The sequence below is a fragment of the Limanda limanda genome, chromosome 16, assembly GCF_963576545.1.
Source record: "Limanda limanda chromosome 16, fLimLim1.1, whole genome shotgun sequence".
In the NCBI taxonomy this organism is placed as follows: Eukaryota; Metazoa; Chordata; class Actinopteri; order Pleuronectiformes; family Pleuronectidae; genus Limanda; species Limanda limanda.
Genome location: NC_083651.1, coordinates 12,800,853 through 12,824,159, shown reverse-complemented (window position 1 = coordinate 12,824,159; position 23,307 = coordinate 12,800,853). Strand labels below are relative to the sequence as shown.

Here is a 23,307-nt window from a genome sequence, read left to right as displayed (position 1 = left end):
CAGACTAAAAAGCAGGTTTTGGAAAAGCTTGTGAAAAGAACACAATCCCTCAAAAATCCTTTATCTTCAAACACCATGAACTGTTTGGCGCTAATTAGTGTTTAGCTGGACAGACCTGCAGCGTCCACTCACCTGCCCAGCTACCAATGGACCATCGCTGTTCGGGAGAGGAGGGGCTTAGCAAACGCTCAATAGCTGCTGTTGCACTGGCTTCATGTACGAATACCTCATTTCCAAATAATCTGTGAGTGAAAAATAAAGAGCTTCAGGGTGCCCTTCAACTGTAACTGTGCTTTTATGGTCTTATTATTAAACGTTTTTTGTAAAATGACACTTTCTTCCTGCAAAATTCTCTGTTGACACAAGATATTATTATCTTTATGTGGTGTATGAGAAGTACTTTTTCTGACTCTGTTCACTCACAGGAGCAGATGGAGTGTTTTAACAAAGACGTTTTTTCTTTTTTTCATTGCTATTCTTCAGTCAGCATCCTTGTTAAACTACAGACACAAACTGCAGAACAATGTGACATGGTATAAAGCATGAGGGCGATGAATGAATGTATGGTGAGTGCAGTGCAGACCTGGAGCCAGTACGGGTACAGGGTGGCACATTCGGTTACATTGATAAACATTCAAACTCTACAGGAATTCAGAGTTCTCCCCCATTTTATTCTTTCCCCCGCCGCTGCCTCATAGAAGTATTACAGGAAGGACTGTATTCAGATTTTTCTATAACATCGCTAATAATGAAAGAGACGGAAGCAGGGAGGAAGTTGTCATAGTAACGCAAGACAAAAATTCAAATGGGGAGTCATGTAGAGGAATGGTTAAAATAAGGACAAAAAGGCAAGAGAGTGATTCTGGTCACTTTGTGAAGTCGCTGTCCGAGAGGACCTCCAGAGAGGAAATTAAATATGCTTTGAAAAAATAAAAGACAAACATTTAAGAGACAAACTAAAACAATGGCCAGCGACGACAGAACGACACCGGAGCAAGGTCCCTCAGAGTCCTCTCTGAACTGATGACGTCCGTCTTCTGTGTGTGGATTAAGAGCAATAATGGTTTTAACCTACAATGTGCGTGGAAGTTAATGTATCATGTGTGACATCAGAAGGAGAGCTCGACCCCCGACCAAGGCCTCAGGCGCTCTGGTAGCAGCAGGTGTGTCACTGCATCTTCGCACGTCCAGACCGGAGAAGTATTTATATTCCTACGCACTGAGCTGCACGTGAAGGATGCAGCTGGGGAAGTGCGGTCACAGACTCGGGCGTTCAGAGCTAGAAAGACTTTCACCTCGGTCGCCTCAGGAAGGTGACGGATAAAACTCAAGGGAGAGACTGAGTGTCTGGTAGAGACGCCACAGCGGGAGGGTTCAGAGCTAAGGCTTGAGTTGAGACAGTTAGGGAGAGGTGTTAGTATTACTTGTGTGTTTGTGTGAGATCCAGTGTAGATGTGAGGGTGAGGGAATCACAGCAGTGCTTTGACCAGGTAGAGCTTCTCTCCCTGTTCACTGGTAAAGATGGGGGCCTTCTTGTAGTGCTCCACGAGTTCCTCGATGGAGTTGAACCTGCGCTGGCCGATACAGAACACTCCCTCCGCGAGCCGCACCTTGAAGTGCTTATTCTTACCAGCTGCTTTTAGAGACACCGAGAAATCACTGGGCTGCAAAACAAAGAAAGAGAGAGGAGTTGATATGGTTCAATAAACGAGTGTGACACAAAAACACATGCAGCCAGCAGGTGGCAGTATATTCTCACATTTAAACACGTGGGCCCACATTAATCAAGCTACTGCATTTTCCTACAGTTGTTTCCTTTTTGTTTCCATTACAGACAGTTTTCTATTATTTCATCATAATTCATGTACAATTGTTGTTTCTGTATGATTAAGATGTCACAGAAATTATAATCTGAGCTACATAAAACGATTCAGCAGCTATTTGTGTCACTGAATTTTCCAGACCAGCTTCAGGTGCAATTTAAATGTATGTGTTGGTATTGTCTTCTGATGTTTTTGTTACGCTCGTCTGTGGAAAACATCTTATGAGTATCGCTGCAAACCAATTTCTGCAAAAATAATCAATCTGATCTTTTCTGAATATTTGCTGCTTTCCTGTTTTCTATTATTGTAGAGTTAATATTTGGGTTTGAGACAGTTGGTCTGATGTAACAAGTAATATGGAGAACGATTTATAGAGACCATTCATTGATGAATGAAAATAATGAAATTAATATCTACTTAGGAATTTCTAAAGGAGCGATCTCTGGGTTAAATCCTTGCGTCTGATTGGCTAATCTTGGTCCGAGTATACATGTGAATAATCATGTGATCACTAAAACATTGCCCTTAAAGGTTAGTCCCACAGCACAAACACGTTAATCCTATTCAGATAATTTTTTTTTTATATTTCTTATTAAATGAATACAAAAACAGTACGCACAAACTTAGTGTTTCCCTTTAATCATCTAGACTGTGGCAGTCTGCTAAATTCCAATTTCACCTGCCACCGTTTCATACTGAACCACAATGTCTTTACACCTCTCATAAAAACATCTGTAACCCAGTGTTTTGCACTGTACAGCTGTGGAGATGAATGTATGATATCTTCATTTACATTTAACTATGCAGTCAGACCTCAGTTTTAGCTGCAGTTGTGTGTATACACACACACAAAGTGGTATGCAAAGCAGTTCTCTCTCATGCGAGAACTTGTCTTTCACTCTTAAATCTACATTCAACTCTGAATCTGGATGCATGTGCACCCCAGTTACCGCTATAGATAGACTTAATCCTGCGGGAAACATTGTAAACTAATTTCCAAATTTGGAAATAGATTTCCAAACGCCACCTCTCTTCCTCTATCTTTCTGATATATCCTCTTTCTTTTTTTTCCTCCCAGCCCTGAGATGACTTCACCCCACACACTCACCGATGACTCGCTGTCTCGTATGAGGAAGTCCCCCTCCTCTCCTCTATCGTTGAGTATCGCCTCAGCCTGGTGTCTGGAGACGCCGCCGTAGTACCAGTCCTTCCCGGCGAACTTCCCTGAGCGTGCCGGCGCCACGACCCGGTTCTGCGGGGAGCTCGGCTTAGAGGAAGGCAGGCCGGGCTGCTCATCCAGAATCATCACATAGTTTTTAGGTACCAGGCCGACAATGCCACGCGAGTTCTTACACTTCCACCACTCGGGGTCGTTCTCGGGCTTCTCCACCACCTCCATGACCTCTCCCTTGTCAAAGTTCAGCTCCTCCTCTGTCACCGAGTTGAAGGGGTAGAGCGTTTGAACAAGGTGGAGCACCTCATCGTAACCACCAGCGCACCCATTGGCCATCAAAGTCCCTTGAGACACTGCATGGTAACCCCTCGAGGAATCCCCCTCGCCTCCGTCTTCAGCACCTCCGAGCTCCTCCTGGACGTAGTTAGAAGGAAACCAGCCCACGTGGCCTCCCTGGCTGCCCCGCCACCAGCCGTCACTGCACTTCTCCATTACCATGACCTGGGATGCCTTGACCAGGGTCAGCTCGTCTTCCCTCTCTGACATGTAGGCAAACTTGACGACGGCCGGGATGTTGAGGTCGTAGATTCTCTCAGCGGCTCCTCCTCCACCCCTGCTGCCATTGGAGGGGTACTCTGTATCTGAGCTTGGTGTTGGAGAAGCATCGCGGGCGCTCGTCTTCCTCCTAGTTTTTCCCAAACCTGCAGCAATAGAATCAGAAAAGATTATGACGGCTGGAAACAGATCAGTTTAAACTGTTGACATCTTTTTTTCTGTCTTTGGTGCAAAATGAACACAGAAATTTTTCATGTTTTTTGATTTCTTTTACATATTTCCACCTTATTGTTATAGGTGATAATGTGAAAACAAACATTTGCATTCACGTCCAGCACAAGGTCAGGCTTATTTGAAGCCATGTGTGAAGACCTGATAAGCCAAAATTCGCCCTCAGCTTTATTTCGGAAAATATCTATTTTTCTAGCTGTTAAATGTTCCGTGTTCACCAGGTAGGTTTGTGTGTGGTGAACAGCCGACTGCTCTCATCTGGAATGACAACAACGGTGAGAGTGAAACAAAATCAAACACAAACAAATGAGCCAAAAGATCTAACTGCAGAGAGAAAGTAGATATATTTGATTCAGTATTGATAAAAAACTGAGATTATGGCCAATATAATCATTAGACTGAATCCAAACACGTTTGAATGCTGCAGCAGCGAGAGGCTGTGATGAGAGAAAGCAGGTTTTAAGATGCAGGGAAAGCCTGGGCTCCATAGGGAGTGGAGGCAGTTGAGGTCAGCAGGACGCTAATTGAGGCTGCAGATTACTCTCGTGGACCCAGAGAAGCAAAGAAAACTACTTTGGAAGTAAAGGATACATAATATATCTCAGGAGAAACCTCAGTGGCTGAGGACAGATCGATACTTCTGATAATAGAATTAACACCGGTGCAAACATCGACTCGTACTGGGGCCCCCCAGGTCCCTTTACACACAAACCAGTGGAATCAAAGCTCGTTATCTACTTGGTATTCAGTCGGCACCATCTATACTGCATACACACACGATACTAATCAGAAAAGTGAAATTAGGTGGAGTAGACAGGGAAATGAAAAGTGGAGCAGGCACCATGGGCTTGATGATGACAGGCACATCGTGGATCAAAGTCAGCCGCTGTCTTACCTGTCTCTGACTTTTCCATTCATGACTTTCAAAGTACGAGTCTTTAAACATTTGTCTGCCAGCTTCAATGAGATCGTAACTTCCTAAAGTATCTCAGCTGAGCACAACCGAGGAGGTCTCACCTTCAAGTTCCTGTTAGAATAATAATGATACACCGTGCATTTGACAACGTTTATACTGTTTACTTGACAGCTGAGGCTGGAGTCAGCATGTGTTCATGTGTGCTGCTAATGACTGAAGAGAGTTTCCTGACAGCTAATCAGCCGGTCTGTGCCACAGAGCCCGCTGAAATGCCACAGAAATGTCACCGCTCAACAGCACGCTCCCATTGTTTGGGGAAAGATTGCTGGGTTCATCCCGGGTAGCATGAAACTTGTTGGCAGGAAGAAAAAGGAGAGCGGGGAAGAAAGACGAGGGGTCCCCTGGCAGCTGTTTCTCTCACAAACAGCAGACCGAGCACATCAGAGGCCACGGCTGACAAAAACGCAAAGACGAGGGATGAGACGGGAATAACAAGCAGATCATGTTTATGGATAGCAGCGTGTATCCCACATTTCTGATTGCTTCGAGCATGCGTGAGAAGATTCTGTATCTGTTGGCCGTGAGCCAGAGACAAAGGGTGACTCCTGGGGCCGACTTCAGGTGCTCCCTAAGGGGGGGGGGGAAACTCACTGTCGCTGGCATGGGGTAGACAAGACAGAAACACACACTCATACTTCCCTTGAGCAAAAACACTTCAACACACACACACACACACAGACACACCTTTCTTCTTTACTCATTTCCACTTCAAGGCACTGGCCTGCTGGTTAGAGCAGCAGCAGGCTCTATTCTCTCCTCCCACACGTTCACTCCCTAACTTCACCTGGCTCTTCATCTATTCTAGGAGAAGGAGACCAGACTTTGGAGCCCATAAGACTCGGGCTCAGGGGGAAGTGATTTGATAAAACCTTGATGACTGCATGTTGCAGCATATCGCTTCACTCTGGGATCACAGTGGAGGGTAGTGTGGAAGTTACTGTACTGAATGCACTCTGCACAATACCACACCACCCATCAGATGAAAAGATGTGAGCAAGTGCAGGGACGTAAATCTATAACTTGACCCTTAAACGGAGCATTAGCACCACAGATCAGCTGGGAAGTGACCTTTTAAATACCAGAGAATAAAATAAGGAGTTGGTGCACAACACCAGCAGCCTACATACATCACATGAAAATCCGCATGCAGCATTTGCAGAAAACCTGTGCTGTGCCCGTTGTTTGGCCTGTGGTGATGCTGGTTGCAGTTTTCTTTCTGAAACTGTAAAGGTGACCTACAGTAATTGAGCTGCAGAGAGTAAAGAGCGACTGCAGGACTCAGTCCACAGTACCCCGAAGCTGCACCACCGCTGCTGCAGAGCTGAACTGGAGAATCAGTTGCCGTTGTCATGTAGCGGCTGTTGTTGTGATTGATAACATCACTTACGGTCATGAGTCGTGAGTCGTTCATGAGCCGCTGCTGCTACAGAGCACTTATCGCCTCTTTGTTCGAAGCGTATTAATACTGAAAACCTACCAAATTCGACACTGCACTTCCTCGGGACCTGAACAATACACACCAAGTGTGAAGATAAGATGAACAGCTCAGTTAAAAGCCGTTTACAGATATGAACTCCAGAAAATGCCCCGATAGTCGGGTTAGGGGAATTGTCAGGGTCAGACGTGGTCACAACAACAGGGAAAATGACCGATGACTCCACTGCAGAAACGGGTTGTTATTGTAGGTTCACCCAAAAAGTATTTTGCTGAACTCTTGCATTCAAACAGTACAGAGATAAAGGGACAAATGAAAATGTTGACACGAGCAACAGGACTTCACACAGCCTCACATTCACCTACATGCACTCTGCCATGTGAAAACTACAGTGGACAGATATCTAGCTCTGCCATTATGTTACAGCAGCGAGCACTGTCCCAGTTTCAGCAACGAGTGGGACCTATCGCTGAATTATTTTGCCCCATCATTGTTTGTATTTCCTGCGCGGGGGAAACTAGGACAGAAAGCAGCATGCAGCCCTTTACAATTCAATTCTGCCTGCATGAATGTCGATGGTACAACTGCATTTAAGCACGGTAAAATAAGGATGAAAAGCCGGAGATAATGGAAATCACACAGTATCTGCAAAGGTCCATAATCGCAATGTTGACTCACTGAAGAGCTGGAAAAGAGAGAGAAGGAGCCAGGATGAAGTAATCACACTTTGAGCCAATCAGATCCTCTGTTGGAGTGTGTGAGTTCCATTAGCCACTGACCTCACCTATTGCTCACCGCCTCATCATGAAAATGTTCAAGCCGATTGGATTTACTCAGGCTTTTAACACTGAAGAGCTACTCGCTGGTAGCACACTACTTAGACTGAAATGGAAGTAGGCCATAATGTTGTAGTCAATATGTAACATAGTCAGGGACAGGGAGATAATCCATCACTGCAGCACACGCTGCTGATTTCTCCACTAATCAATCTACTGATCATAGAAAAGCCTGGCGAGCTGCATTAGCTGTCTTTTCACCTTGTTTGTTGGAAATATCTCATCATCTTATCTCACAAATCTTATCTATCATTACTTTCAAAGGATGTATTATTTTATTCGCTTTCTGGGATTGTAAATTTCGTATTATATCACTGGTTGGATTTGATGATGTATTATGACAGTTGGCAAACAACTTGTTTTGTTTCCAGTTTTGTCTCCAACCCTACGTCTCCTACTTTTTATCACTGTGCAGCTTATACAAGTGTTTCCCCGGAATAGTACAGAGAACGGGAACAGACACCAGGCCAAGAAAAGTTTGTTTAAAAGACAAAATGAAAAGTAATGCCAGTTAAAGAACAAGCAATAAATTCTCTATATCACAATGCCATGGTGAACCTTTCTCCAAGCCAAGGAAGAGAAACTGCAGCAATGAATCATGCTCACTGTTACTGATCTCCGATTTTTGCAAAGGTTATGCGTTACTCAGCTTATTTTTATGGAAAATACAATATTTCTGTAACAGTTTTTGATGACGGGGTGTTTTTTGCTTGCCACTTTTGACCTGAAAATAAAAATCATAGAGAAATGCTGTATTTTCTTCATACCAGTCAATGGAAACAGTCCTAATGTACACCGCAATACTTTTTTCAACTTTTTTGTGACATTTTAAAAGTTTGCTTTTTTAAAAATGTTATTTGGTGACGATTACATGGAAACGCGGCTGGTGGAATCAAATGGTGTGATGGGAACTGGATTGGAAAAGGGGAGTGAAGTGCAGATACATGTTGTCTCTGCACACAATGAGCTCTGCTGAGGGTGACAGTGGCAGGCTGTGCCATGCTGGCCCATATAAAGCCACAGTTTCCCCCCGGGGTTGGTTTCCACAGAGCGGAGAGGAATCCACATATCAGACCCGACTCTCCTCATCTCTTTCTATTTTCATCATTCTCAGATAAATTCCTACATTCTCGTCTTGAGCTGTTCACCAACAAACCCAAGTTAAGTCATTACTCTACAAAGGCAGCCTTCCTGCTGTCACATCTGGGGCATCTGTGCGCTGCAGAAAGCCACCAGATCTGTGAGCGTGATTAGGAAACTTCAACAGCCCCAATAATGTTCTGCCCACATCTCCATGTTCGAAAAGAAGTACAGAAAAGAATTGGCTCACGTGCAGTTTGAAAGTCTGATTTCTGTTAGAAGATAATTTGTCTGACAATGATGAAAAAACATTAAACCAATTTCATGATGCCTGAAGTTAATAACTAAACCAAATTGTTGAAACATTTTCCATCTGTGCAAAATTATAAAATAAAATGTAAAAATTATTCGACAAGGGAAAGGTTAAACCCGCTGCTCAATGACATGTGGGAGAGCTTGTGCATCACACACACACTCACATTTTGAGTCGTTGATTAAGAGAAAATGTTGTGTACGATTTGAGTCTTTCACATGCATATCAGTCTCTAGATATACATATATATTTGCAGATATGAAAACTTTTATTTTACAGAACAATCCAAAAAACATGTTAGATTCATTTATGTTTTAATTTTACAATAAAAATATACGTTTAAATAGTTGGGTGTAGGTGTGTTTTAATATTTATTTATTTATGATTAATATGTCAATTATCAAGCCTCAATTACATTTCTTTGTTGACAGGTTTGATAACAACAACTTAGGAGTCATTGAAAAAATAATTTTCTAATAAATGCATATGTCTATATGACATTATTAAATCATATTCTATTGTACATTTATTTCTCTTGAATATCAGTTTGAGCACCCGAAAAATCCTTATCAGCTGTGCTCTAGTTTAGTGTTTTTGGTGTTGCAGAATATGAGGAACTTATAAATAACTTTTTGGCCTTATCCACTACCAAATGTTGGTAGCTATGACTACACACAGTGTAATATATCTGAGTCGTAACTGCAGACTGAGGGACCCTGTGCAGACAGCTGAGAACAACGGCCAACTCCACAGGTTCCCTGGAGTGCACAGTGACAACTCCTGGTGAGGCAACAGACACAATGAGGGTATCACTTCACTTCTGAGAAGACTTCTCAGAAACTCTCCTTTCCAGACATGACCTGCCTAACAGCAGCAGATTCACCGCATTATTTAGGGGAGAGGTGGAGCAGCCGGGTGCAGCAGACAGAGGCAGGAAGTGTCAACAAACCCCCACTTGCTAGCGGTGAATGGAGTGGGGATTCCCTGCTGTGTTCACACATCGGATTCTCTTTTCTACAGACTGTATACTACGTGGCCAGGTAGGGAAAGTCCGCAGGGACTCTCTCGAAACTCAAACAACTGAAAAGAGAGGTGCAGCGATTATCCACCTTCACAGAAAAGAATCTTCTGACAGTGTTAACAAACAGGCGACATTTCACTGGTACGCAGAGTGAGACACAATCCTCCTTACCCAGCGTATCTTTGATGTTCTTCACCAGCGAGCCTTTCTTCAGGCTGTTCTTGCGTTCTACGTAGTTGGATGGCACATAACCCGTTTGGTTTGTAGCGTTGCGAACACGCCACCAGGTCTTTGAGTCGTCCAGGAGGTAGAGACGCTCATTTTTACGGATGTCAAGTTCCTGGTCCTGCTGGGCCGTGTAGTCCCACTTGGCTACAACAATCACCTCCTCTGTCATCTTTCATGGAGTCCCCCTGTGGAGAGGAAGGAGAGTGGGGTGAGCCGAGGAGTACGCCACACATAGACACACACACACCCCCACACACACAAATGTCCAGACAATAGGGTCAGAACTTTCACACTTGAACAAGAGACACATTTAACACAACAGGGGAAATCTTCTCAGTGTCCAGGCGAGGGGTGGTGTCTGAGTAGAGCGTGCCGGAGGCAGGACATAATGTAGGAATTCTGCTGCTGAAATCATATTATTACTTACAGCACATTGCCATGACCGATTGATATTATCACCAGACACTCTCTGATGTCAGGGTCTTTCCAATTTGTCATCTTCATCTGCGTCTTCTATGTGTATCTCACCTCTTTTTCATTTGAAATCAGTTTTGCGTCCATCACGTTTCAGAAACGTCAGCAACATGAATTTTCAGTCTAAATTTCGAGACATTTTCCTACTGTATAATGTCACAGTGGCTGACTCAGACATTTTACCGACATTTCAACAGGGCGCTGGCAGGAAAGATTCTAGAGAATGTCCTGAGAAATGGACTGGGACCACACCATCAAACAGCCGCATCATTACTAATAGAAATATGTATTGTATCAATATTTTTCTGGCACAGGGCAATTTTTGTGTTTGTGTGTGTGCGTGAGGATCAGTATTACTGTGACAAATGACAAGTCATTACAAAATAATCCACATCTATTCAGGCACACAATTTTTAAACCGCTTATCCCGGCTCACATTGGGCATTAGACAGGATGCATCCTGGAGAGGTTGCCAGTTCATCACAAGGCTAAATTACACAACCGAGCCAAATATGAAGTTAAGGTTCGTGATAATATCCAGTGTGCCTGGACTGGCACTGACGCTGATAATTCCTTAGATGAAAATTAAGGCAGAATCTCACATTGCTGACCACATGATCACCGTGGAAGGACACAGCTGCAAATATGAGGACGCAAACTGGGTTTCAAGACAGCAGCGAACGCAAGATTCAGCCCAAAATAGGCAAATGAGACTTTTTTTTTTGTTAGAGAGCAGCACAAACACACAAAATCAATTTACACACAGACACACACACGCACAGAGCCTGTGAGCAATTGCATGCTCTATTTCACCCGGCTTTAGGTGAGGTGATTTGACGTGGGTCTGCTGGGGTCACCTCAACTTCTGAGAAATAACATGTATCTGTTCGGGAGGAAGCCAATTGGAAAACTTGACTATTCTGGGAAAATGTATGAAGAGATTTGGGGGAAGTTGGATTTGGTTTATTCCTGTTCTGTAAAAAACCTGTTCTTTGATAAAAGCGGTCTCAAGGTATGAGAACCATGCGAGCAATCCAGTTTAAATTTAGCCTACTTCCAAGTTCCCAGTCTGCAGCTGGAAATCAGCTCAGTGGAATAAGTGAAGGAAGAAAGAATATTGGTGCAGATAAAACATTACAGGCTTTCTCCATCGCTTAAATCTCATGCACATCTATCAGTGGTTATGGTGGGACAGTGTTTTACAGCAGTGATGCCACTCAGGAGCCAAACCCGACATTTAAAAGATCCTCCACATTACAGTTACACATAACACTTATTATAGAGCTGTTCAATAATGGTGACAGGTCATTATTAATAACATGTAATGTGTTTCCAAATAAAACCCCTGCTGAGTCAAGCTGGAAAAAACACACTTTTAACTGCATGTGGGTGAGTGTAGCCATAGTCAGAAATGTTTCCACAGAATAAACACAAGGGAAAAGACACTGTAGCTCAGACTTCTGACGAATGTATAATTCTCCTACTCATATCGTGGTTTAGGTTTTATTCTTTGAGAGGGAAAAGCACAGAAGAGATGTATGGCTGAATATAGGCTCCCTCTGTAGGTGGAATGTGTAATTCACTGACGTAAATTCGGAGAAAAGCCACAGAAACCTTGACGGCTGACAAGGTGCGATTTTACACAAATATGACTGGTTCCTTACAACTGCTGTGACATTTGAGATGAAAACTAACAGCATTTTAGTCACGCTGAAATACTGCTCATGGTTAGTTATGAATTACTTCAAATAACAACAACACCAGGGCATCTATGGTCCGATATTCATGGTTTCTTACTCGACCACCGTCTCTTTGGTTTCCTCCAACAGGGTATTTTCTCCTGTTTCTTTGTCGGCTCTGCCATGATGTCCACACTGGGATACAGTACTGTGTACTTCAAGAATCATTGAATCATTGGAAGTGCAGTTGCACAAATGAGAGAAAATAAGCAAAGATTACGATTGATATCTTCAGTGTGTCGGCTCTATTTCACGACATACAAATGGGAACCCTCTAAAGCGCTGGTTGTTTTTCAGCTGCAGACGTTTAATTCCACTTCAATAAGACCACAACAACAGAGACAGCTCAGTCTGAGCACATTCTTAGATTTACTGTCACAACCACAAGCAAGGCCGTGGCAACTTCCTATTGTCACCATAAGTAGAAAATTCATGCGCAACAGTTTCTGCAAAAAACTATTGCGCTTGTGAATGTGCCTCTGCTTGCCGTCACTGAAGTCGTCAAACTGGATTTCTACACAGGCCAGGACAGGGACAGTCGAGGCGGAGGAACAGGGGCTTGTGCAACAGCAGGCGAAATTATGTCAAGTCCACTGTAAGTGAAGTCGCTCTAATTTCTGAGATGTGACAGAGGCAGCAGGAGGGAGAAGATGGAGGGGTCAGTCTGACATTCAGGGAGGGACAGAGCCGCAGCAGCTGTGACTCTCGGGGGAGTGCAGGCGATAGAAATGGAAGGGCAGATTTATGACAAGATGAGGGACGGTGACGTCAATGCTTCCTGGAGACAGGAGGTATGTGGTAGTCTCTATCTGCCCCAGGCTACAGCTGCTGGATTACACCAGGCTACTCCTTCCCTTTTCATTTTATTACATTTATTTCTTCTGTGGCAGATGAGTGGATGAGAAAATCTGGTGAAGCCTGTTGGGAACATGCACCATGGTATTTGACATATTGAAATATAAAGCAGCTCAGAAGTGCTCAGTGGTATTAATCTGACCCTGTTTGGGGGATTCCTTCCCTTTTCATTTTCCTCCTCTGCACAGCGGTGATTCTTGCTGTCACACAGGCCTCCGAGCTCAGGGTCACTTTCACACCTGAAGTGTGATTCAGTTGGTCTGAACCAAGTAAAAACAATCATGTTGGTACCTTGTAGTTCTGGTGTTTATGCTCACACAGTTCAAACAAAGACGTGTTAACATGAGGTCATATGGACACACAGGGAACTCTTTGATTGGACAGAAGAAGAGACCTGATGACAAATCTTGCTCTAATTAACTGAACCTTATGTGCTTATGCATCTCGCTTATAAAATGTAATATATTTTACTGTGATATTAAGGGGAGATTGTTCTTAGAGCTGCACAGACATAAGATGTAGATCAGCTGAAATCACATATCTAGCTACAACTTTTGGCCGATTGACAGAAAATAAAGCAGCAATCATTTTGATAACTAATTCATCGTTTCAGTTATTATACAGTTTCTCTAATGTGAGGATTCTTTGTCATTTAATCACATGAATATCTCTGAGACTGTTGGTCAAACAAAACAGAAGATTGTTAATGCATCTTTTTCGGCTGTGGGATATTATGAGAGATATTTTTTTTTTTTTCTCATAGTTTATGAACAAAAATCGATTAATTTAATCATAAATTAATTTTTGATTAACTTTTCTGCAAGCCAGCTAAAATGTCTGAATGACCCCATGTGACAAAACAGCAGGAAATGTGTGAATTTTCCTGTTGTCATGAATGAGTCGGACAAGTCCGATCTCGCTTTGCGTTCTTCTTTTGTGAAACGCTTATTCCAGGAAATGTCTGCACCAAATAATCCAAAAACTTCGTATTTAATGCTTAACTGAACCAAACAGCCAAATGCAGCAGACGCTATTTAAACCAATAAAACACTTTAAAAACCACCTAAAAATAATGTCACTACACTTTCCCCTTGTGACCCTATGTAAATTGTCTTTTCTCCCATCATAGCATGATACCGTGCCTCCCCTCATCCACGGTATCAATTTCTCCGTCTCCTTGACGACCTTGCTCATTAGGCAGACTGATGGGATTGCCACTCCAAGTCAAGTAATATTTTCCATTGTGGGCAATCATGTGTGTCAACGTGGCAGCTTTACCAATGCTCATTCAGACGCCTACAAATGTGTGTTGACATTAAATCCATGAGTCCAGCTTATAAAGAAATCAATCCAGCAGTCTTCTTTTAAACTATGCTTCAATCAGCTGAGTAATTAGTAAAAAAAAGAAAGAAAATATAATGATGTACTTTACTCATGTAATCAGAGCCATTATCTCACCTTCCTTGAAATATTTAAAAAATAATCAGGTGGTTTAACAAAAGCAGCTTTTCCCATGAAGCTGCACACAACACACGAGAGTTGGGTTTAAAAAGGGAAAAGCCTGAGAGCTCACGCACCTCATGACCTCCCCATTCCTCTGCTGAGAGAGTTAAAAGAGGAAAGATGAGTGACAGACTGCTGAGCTGGGCTTCACCAGCACTTCACAACTCCCTTCAGTGAGGGGGGGGACGCTCAGAGGCTCTTTCAACACCACACAAAGAGAAAAGGAAAGTAAAAGAGGATTATAAAAAAGAGGGGATGTTTAAAGAAAAAAGAAAACGTCTGGCAGAGCTTTCTGTGTTTGGCATTCAGGTCAAAGACATCCAGGATTCAGCCAATAGGAAAACATTTCCACCTCCCCCCGCCACTTCACACTATTTGCAGTAGTTACTTCTCACAGGAAGGACGACTACTTTACTCCCAACTGGCTGTCAGTGTCTGAGGCATTTGGAGTGAATGACAAAGAGTGAAACACGAGGAAGTCAGACTCAGTGTTACAGCCACAGTGCACAAGCTTGAGTTTTAAGAGGCTCAATGTGCTCGAACAAAGAAACGCACACCACAGCAGAATCGGGATGCTTTAAAAGTCAGTGCTAACAATGTTTCAGCCACATCTCCCGCAATTTTACTAACAAAGAAAAGAACAGCTATAGTGAGGCAAGTATTATTTTGCAACTCAAAGAAGTTCACATGCTTCACGTTTTCTGCGAAATGTTTCGGAGTTTGTCTTTCACGTATGTAGATTGCAACAAGAGCTTGTCCAGGTCAGACACAAACCAGGAACATTTCCAGAACAGTCAGGCGAGGGATGGTGCCTGGGTAGAGCATGCAGGGGCAGGAGGTGACCTAAACTCCGCAAGTTGACATCTTCTACTTATTTTTTCTTATGAGATATATGTATTCTTCCAGTTACACATTCCTCAAATGCAAGAATCGTCTCTCGCTACTTATAACATTTCCCTGTTGCATTCTCGTAATGGCTAACAGACATTTTCGGGACATTTAACTTTGGGACTGGCAGGACAAGTTGTGGAAAATGTTCGCGCAAGGACTCAGAAAGCAGACTCAATTAAAACAGAGGAGAATCAACTCAAACCCTAAACCAGAGAGCAAACATGTCCATGTACAGTAATAATATCCCTAAAAGAGACTCAGCTGTTTTACGATGATTACATTCAGTCTGACCAGCAGACTGACATAATAACATATAAACTTAAGTGTACAAATATAATAGCAAAAAAATTATGGTCTGGGTCTGAGGTTTTAAAGAGGCACTCCAGCGAGTGATATTCCATTTCCTTTAAGCTGGGAGACATATTAAAACTCAATCAGTCAGTACCCTGACTTCTAGCAACTAGAACTCTCATAAACACTGAACCCTGTAATTCCAAATATCTGGAGACCCAAGTGAACCTCAAGATAACAATGATGACATCATCAGGGTTATTTACCCAAACTTAAAGTTGATGCCTCCAGAGACAGAGGACATTATCCATCTTGGTTCACAGACTGAATGGTACCAATGCTGCATTCCATTAAACCTCGGAGAATTACCGACCCCAGAGTCAGAAGTTGCAACTGGAACGTCCCCTCAAATCAGAATTTTGACTGGGCCATCCTTACCCGCGAACCATCTCTTTATAAGCCATTTTTTACATCACCATCATTTTCTGTCATTACTTCTGCCTCCTCTCTGGAGAAGGGTCCACATTGTTGAGTGAGTCTCCATGACAACAGTCGCTGGGTGGTCCCATTCACACTGACAGGGGCGTTGCCCAAATAATCTGAATTTTATCCCCCCACTCATCAATTTTCTGGATTTCTTTACAAAGGACGAACCCTCAGTCGAAACAAAGGTGGATGTAAACTCTGTACCTACACGCTTGTGATTTAAACAAAGGTTTTATTCCCCCCCCTCATGAATTCACAGAGAAAAGGAAAAGAAAGACTAGAAAGAGAGAGATAAAGGGTATTATTCTCCTTGGTATGATATTAATTTAATTGTAAAAAAGGTGTTAGATGTTATATTTTATATATTGAATGTAAAAATTACATATTATGTTTTTAAACTGTGTTTTGACGACAGAAGATGATGGAACTACTGTGGGGAATAATTGTGCAGCATCCTTGTTATTTAATCCCTGCTTCACACACTATCTGTGCAGACAGATGGTCTGTGTTTTTTCAACCGAAGCATCAAACTCCAGTCCCTTATCTGTTAGAGATCACATTATTTAGTTCTGTTTTAATTAGTATCTGCTTAATGAGGATACAGGAAGTGTATTGTGTTTATTTCCCTCCTGCATTCAGTTCTTAAGGCTCACTTATATTTTACGTACGTAAAGGCTTTTGTCTTTTTCAACAATGTAAACGTCATTGCCCACTTCCATGCGTCCTTTACATTGCCATCGTTGCTAATCAATAATTCCACTAAAGCGCTTGACTCTGCAAAGAGTTTCTGACAACAACAATCATAGCGATGGTGGAGTTTGTAATAATGAAGCTCTTACAAAAAGGCAGAAGCATTGTAAATGGTGCGGGTCCAATTTATCCAACTCAAAAAGGCTCTCTTCAAAAATTGATGCCATTATTGAAATTTCTTTCCTTGTATCCTACAATTTTCTCACTTGAACTATTTGCTACACGGCCCCCGCATGATTTCCAGTGGTGCTGCTTTGTTTTGTCCGTTTTAATAAATGTAAAGAGGGAGTGAAAAATACCGACAAAAAAAATCCTGAGTCCTGACAGAAGGCTGTGGCCGTACTCGTATCCAACTGTGAGCATATTACAGCCAAAACAATATTTTTCTTTTTCTCTTCAGCCGTAAATAGCTGAGTTGAAACTTGTGTTGGTTGTTTTCTCCCTCGTGTCCACTTTACCTCATTCCACGACTGTGCAATGTTTATTCACTTTCTACATCTCCCTGCACACTACGCACTCAATGAGAAGCCTCTTCTGAGTTCTCTCCAAGTTTCATAACTCAACCCTCTGTGCACAACCTCTCTCTGCAGCAGGCCATTACCTATTAGCATAGTTTTCCTACCATCTTTTCTTAATCCGTTTTTCGCAGATCTTGTTCAAAAAGTAAGAAGGAAAATACTGCCTCTATTTTTAACTCTGTATGTGACAGTCTGGTATCCATGTCCCCTGGCAGAACAACAAAAGGCAAGCGCTGTAAAGCACAGAGAGGCAAATGTAGTGAACACAGCTTTGATGTACAACGCTGCTCTTTTTCTTTCGACTGGAAGAGACAGAAAAACCTGAGGTGATGGTGTGTTTGTGTTTTCCACACACAGAGAGGGAGGGGAGGGAGAGAGCCCTAGTGCGGATGAATATGGATAATGAGTCACTCTCAGGTCAAACAACAAAGATGCAGCAGTGGCTAAAAGCTATAACGTGTTTTTATTCTGAACTGTAAATAAAAATGCCTTTTTCTAAATCCTCAACATACAACGTCTCTCTGAGGGCCTTTTCTTTGTTTCTGTTGCCTGAAAACTGAGATTTTTTAAGTCAGAAAAGCTATGTGTGATTGCGTGGGGAATAGGAGAGCAGAGCGTTAGAAAAAATGTATACGTTTAGTTTGCTTGGAGTCAGAAAACTAGGGAGATAAATGTCTGTCCTTTTGAGGGACCAGACCTTTAACATGTAATTATTCTGTGTGCATGTTGACCTGGAAGGTTCATTCTTGACCTCTGTAAAGTCGGCAACATTAGGTCAATCTTGCGAGTTGTTTTCGAAGCTCTCTTCCACATTGAGGCCGTTCTCATTGAGTGAAGCTGCTTTGTTTTAGTTTGATGACTTAATTAAAGGATTTTAATCACTTGAAAACAGCTGGTTGTATATGAAAAAGCCCCAAGACACTCAAAGCTAAAGAAACAAGCAAATTGGACCAGGTGTTGTTTTTTTCCTGTTTGACTGCATCTCTGTTGATTTTGTCAGCTCAGTTCTCGGTCATCATAAAATAAGGATTTGATTGACGCATCAAAAGAGCAGTTCAGGAAATACTGTCTCTTTAGCAGGTAGTATTGAATCATTCAGTTGTCTGACAACAGAAATCAATAAAGTCAGCTGTATTTAAACACATTATAGAGGAGGATGGAAACAGAGGCAGTTGTGATAAGCAGGTTCATATTTGGCTTGTGTGGACAAAAACACGCTTAAAACACCAATGTGGACAACTGTTCATTTGCCAATAAACCCCATTTTCAGAAGTAGCTTGCCTGTTTCTCTTTCAACAAATGCATTATTGCCACCATTAGTTGTGTCAAAATAAAAAATAGTGATGCAGGATGTGCAGAGAACAAGTGATGCACTGTGCTACATTGGGACACTTGGAGACTGGAGGTGAGAAACATTTCCACACTGCAGTGGATTATTGGCTTGCAAAGTTTACTTTGTTGGAATTGAGCAGCTTGCGGAAGCAAATAGACAAAATGTCCTGAGCCAAACAAGCTGGTTAGTTCAGCTTGACACTCCATGTAGTCAACACTTGATATAGTCAACCAGAAACACAGAGTAAATGAAAGAAGAGAGCTCAGTAGCAGGGATGTTAGAAATATGAGTATTACTGTCATTTTACAAAATTATGACTAATGATGCCATAATATTGTCCTTCTGGAGATGTACCTGAATATATAGCTATTGCCATTTTTTAGGGGCTTGCCAATTTGTATTTACATTCCTTAAAAAATACATACCCTTTGATGTTAAATTTTTACTAATACCCAATGACTGGTATCTGTATCTGCTGCAGAATGCATGTTGGGGTTAAGTATGGAGATGCAGAAGAGTGTCCATCTCTCTCGGTAATTGTCGAGAAATGTCTGTGGTATGTGCACTTGCCTTGATCTGTTCTGCTCATTAAGTAAGACTTACTGATACAATGAAAAGTGCAATAACCCTTTGCCAACTGACAGGGGAACAAGCAAGGTAGTTTGCAATACATACGTAACCATTAGGCTAACCCTAGCGTAACACACACTCAACTTTAACATCTAAGCCAGTTTTCCTTTTAGTAGCTCAAAGAAGGATATTCACTTGAAAAACCAGGGGGACAGAGACAAAATCAAATTCAGAAGAGTTTTTGCAAATCCTGATAACTTTCTCTTAAAATTATATTAGACATTTATCAATCATCCCTGCTAGCAAATGTTTTCTTATCTATGTGGGTCAAGGCAAGGGGAATAATTCAAACAAGAGGTCCATTGACGAAGACTAGAGTATACTGCACAACTGGTCAAACAGAAGGTGTCACCTGCTTTATGGGTGCTCAGATGGCCAAATTGCATTTGCTATTTAAAGAATGTGGGCGCTGGGATGGGAAAATGACAACTGCGTAGGTCTGAAACTAGCAAAGAGCACTTGACACCTTCGTGTAGGCTGCAAGATAGAAATGGTTTAGAACCCAACTGCCCCAAGTATAAATGTTTCATCTATAGAAGCAATTGTACAAAAGTATGCAGCATTCACAACAACATACGCAACAGTGTAAAGGAAGCCAAATCAACTCACTTCAACTCATCAGGATGCCACCTCACTACAGGAAAATTAAGAAAAGGTTTCTTGTTTTATTAGTCTGAACTGCTCCCTTATTCAACTTTCAAATACTGGGTGGCTGTTGTAACATGAATAAATAGGTTATTTAGCTGTAAGTTTAATAAGAAGTTGGGGTTTAGCTCATGTGGAATCACAGGAACAGTTCCCTGAAACACTTTCTTCTTCCCAGTATAACATAAAACCACTGTTGACTCTACAGCGGCTTGAGCTTTACCTTCTCTTTTTCTACCTTCTGCTCCATCGTTCTTCTCTCTTGGCTATGGACCTGAATTATTCTCTTTGATCAGATGCTACCCTGAGGCTCCCACGAGAGGGCACATGCAGCAAGAGCAATGTAGAAAGACTGGTGCCACACAATGCAGACCTGTTGAACGCCTTAAAACGTCCCCTGTGCAAATGTGCAGAATTTTATTCAGGCCATTTACTTGACGTCAAGTAAGTTGAGTGGACAGTCACAGTAAATATTTCCACAGTCTTTGCAGTTAAAGAGGATTATACAAACCGAATCGGGTATATCATTTCCCAATAAAGGTGATAACAATGCAGATATAACATAGCTACATATTCTTACCCAAACTCTTATGTTCAGCTTTTTCCTCACACCTCTGAGGAGCTTGCTCAAAAGCTGTCCTGGATATGTGTCCACGCTAATACAATGGTATTGTCCCAAAAGACTACAAATCAGTAAATGAAACTCAAGGAGAAATCAGTATCCCGAAGGTGAAAATTAATCAAATACTTCCAAGGAAGACCAAACATTTTCTGGGACATTGGTCCCTGTTATTTATTTTCCAGTAATGAGTGTTATTTTCCATGAGAAACATTCTAAATTTATCCAGGTTTTCCAAGACACATGGGAACTCTCTCTAAGGAACCCGAGCAGGGAGTTGTTACTGGTGCGCTGCTTGTCTTTCTTGCACATGTTTGTTTGTCTGTGTTATTTAACCCGATGTTGACGTCAAATCCGTTCGGGGACCAGAGCAGTATGTTCAAAATGGAAAGGATAAGTAAATCCTACATCTCTTTTTCTTAAATTCATGGACGACAAACATGTCAACTGGGAGCCAAGTTTCAACCTAAGCTAACAAAGGCACTGCATTCAATCACGTTCTGTTTGCATTCATACACAGTATCAGAATTGGCCTTGTCTCTGGAGAGTCTCTGGAGAAGACACTGACCTTGAAATGACATTCTCACAGTAGAGAAAAGTTATGGGAATGAGAACAGGAAACAACTACCCAAAGAGAGGAACAGCAGAGTCTTACGCTAATTAACTGTATAACTTTCCACGCTCCTCTGTTCACCTTTTCTTGTGAGCATATTTTTAATAAGGACAAGTTGGTGCTTGATAATCTAAAAGATCGAATATGTATTAAGGACCAAGACACAGATAACCTGGTTTTGTACAAAGTAAAAAAAAAAAGTCTACCAGCATCTCTCTAAGTATCTTTACTACCTTACAACCCCCATAGGTCAGGCTCTAGTTTAAGCTATAAGTTAGCCCATCCGTCCAGGCTCTTCCGCCTATTCGAGATCAAGTCATGCTGGCAGAAGGCTGAGCAGGATGTCCTTTCCCCAGCCTCTCTTTACAAGCTTCTCCAGGGGATCCCGAGGCGTTCCCAGGCCAGATGGGATATGGATGGGATGGGATATGTCCCTTCAGTGAGTTCTTGGTCTACCCTGGGTCTCCTCCTATATAGGCTTATCCAAAGGGCCTCTTCCGAGCTCCCTCCAGATGTCCGAACCCCTTGTCCTATCTCTAAGGCTGAGCCATGCAGGCACGCAATGGAGAAGCTACTCTCTGCTGCTAAATCTTTTGGTTACTACCAAGAGACAAAAGTTGAGGGTCGTAACTAAGACCAACTGTTAAATCCAAACCTTTGACTTTCGGCTCAGCTCTTTCTTCACCACAATGGGCTGGTACCACATTGCTGCTGATGCCGCACGAATCTGCCTGTCCATCTCCCACTCCATCTTCCACACATTCAAGAACAAGTCCCCTTTAACTCTTTCCTTTGGGGCGGATACTCATCCACCCTGGAGAGAGCAATCCACCAAACGTGTTTAATTCAAACATGGTTAATATTAATTAAGCCTATGGTGTTAACACAAGGCATGTAACATCCAAACTACATGTCCCCTGTGGTGGACAGAAGAAACCATTATCAAGACCTCTCTAAATCATATGAACAACTTTGGTTTGGGCCAAAAAAGGTTGCACTTGAACCGTTTAAATACAGAATTCCCTTCTACTTTTTCTATCACCGGTTGAGATTTTAAGATATACACTTGAATGCTGCTGGTGATTTGGTGTGACCTCAGCACGGCATTGCCTTTCTGCATCTTTGACGTGCATGATGATATCACTCCTTCCACTGAACTGCTGCCACATGAAACAGTGAAGCACCACACTCAGCAAGCATTTGCCAGCGGGCCCCCACGCACTGCTGAGGCAGAAGAAGGCCATAATAAAACAACTGTGGCTCCGCCGGGGCAAAACAGCAGAGAGCGTAAACAGATGTCTTGCAGCAAGTGTATATGACTGTGTGAGAGAGAGAGAGCAGGAAATAAAGACTCCACAGGCCAAATATTGTGTATGTGTGCAGTCTTGAATTCTCAGGAGGGTCCTGTGGCACTTGGAGCCATACATCTCATAAATAACGCAGGATTTCCTCTGGCTGCAGTCATGTGTGCCTGTGTGTGTGTGTGTGTGTTAGAGAGAGAGAATGAGAGCGCGAGAGAGACAGGGTGCAAATGGATTAGAAGGGGCCTATCATGTTGCTCCATTCAGCAACTAACTCAACTCCAATGCACGCAACACCAGCAGGTTTCAGGACAAATTAGCCTAAGAAATTATGTCCTTTCAGCCTATCTCATGAAAATTACATTAGCTGCTTATTTCACTTGATTTTCCTTAAAATATTTAGAGCAGAAAAATCCAACTTGAGCTGCTGTTTTCCAACCATCAATCTGTCCTCGTACAAAATTCATGAGCTGTGAATTATCATTGATGATTAGCCACCCACTTGTCCAGATGGTCGGTGCGAGTGATTTTGACTGAACTTCACAGAGGCTTGTCACATGACTATATGAACTATATGAACAGTTAGAGTAGCTCTTTCATTTGATGACTGCTGCCAGATTTAGTTGTGATATGAGATGAGAGTTCAGGAAAAGACATTGAGGATTTAAAATAATACAAAGACTATTTACAGGGACTACAACAGATGTAACCAAATTATTTCACAGGTCAATATTTAGTAGCATCAAAATCAGCCCGGTGTTAAGATGTGTAAAAACCCAATACAAAATTAAAACTGAAAGATAATAGAAAACCAGAATCACAAAAGATACAATTCATGCAAATTGAAGAACGGCCCTTAATTTCCGTGGATCATGTCACTTGACAGTCTCATCAATATTTAACAACAATACAATCAGCTAAGGACTTCGTAAATGAATCACAGCTGCAGATTGAGGCCAATAAAATGCAGCGGAGTGTTCAACCCTG

At 42.3% G+C, this 23,307-nt stretch overlaps 1 protein-coding gene across 1 annotated transcript in view; it reads right to left on the bottom strand.

Annotated features, from left to right (window-relative positions):
- Positions 1–893: 893 nt before the first annotated feature.
- Positions 894–23,307, bottom strand: part of nck2a (NCK adaptor protein 2a) — a 28,976-nt gene continuing 6,562 nt past the window's right edge. Inside the window, exons 2-4 of the mRNA XM_061088550.1 lie at positions 9,616–9,857; positions 2,932–3,698; positions 894–1,664 (exon numbers count right to left, since the gene is read on the bottom strand). Coding sequence (XP_060944533.1) covers positions 1,470–1,664; positions 2,932–3,698; positions 9,616–9,841 — 1,188 coding nt within the window. The 5' untranslated portion in view covers positions 9,842–9,857 and the 3' untranslated portion in view covers positions 894–1,469. The remainder of the gene's footprint in view (positions 1,665–2,931; positions 3,699–9,615; positions 9,858–23,307) is intronic.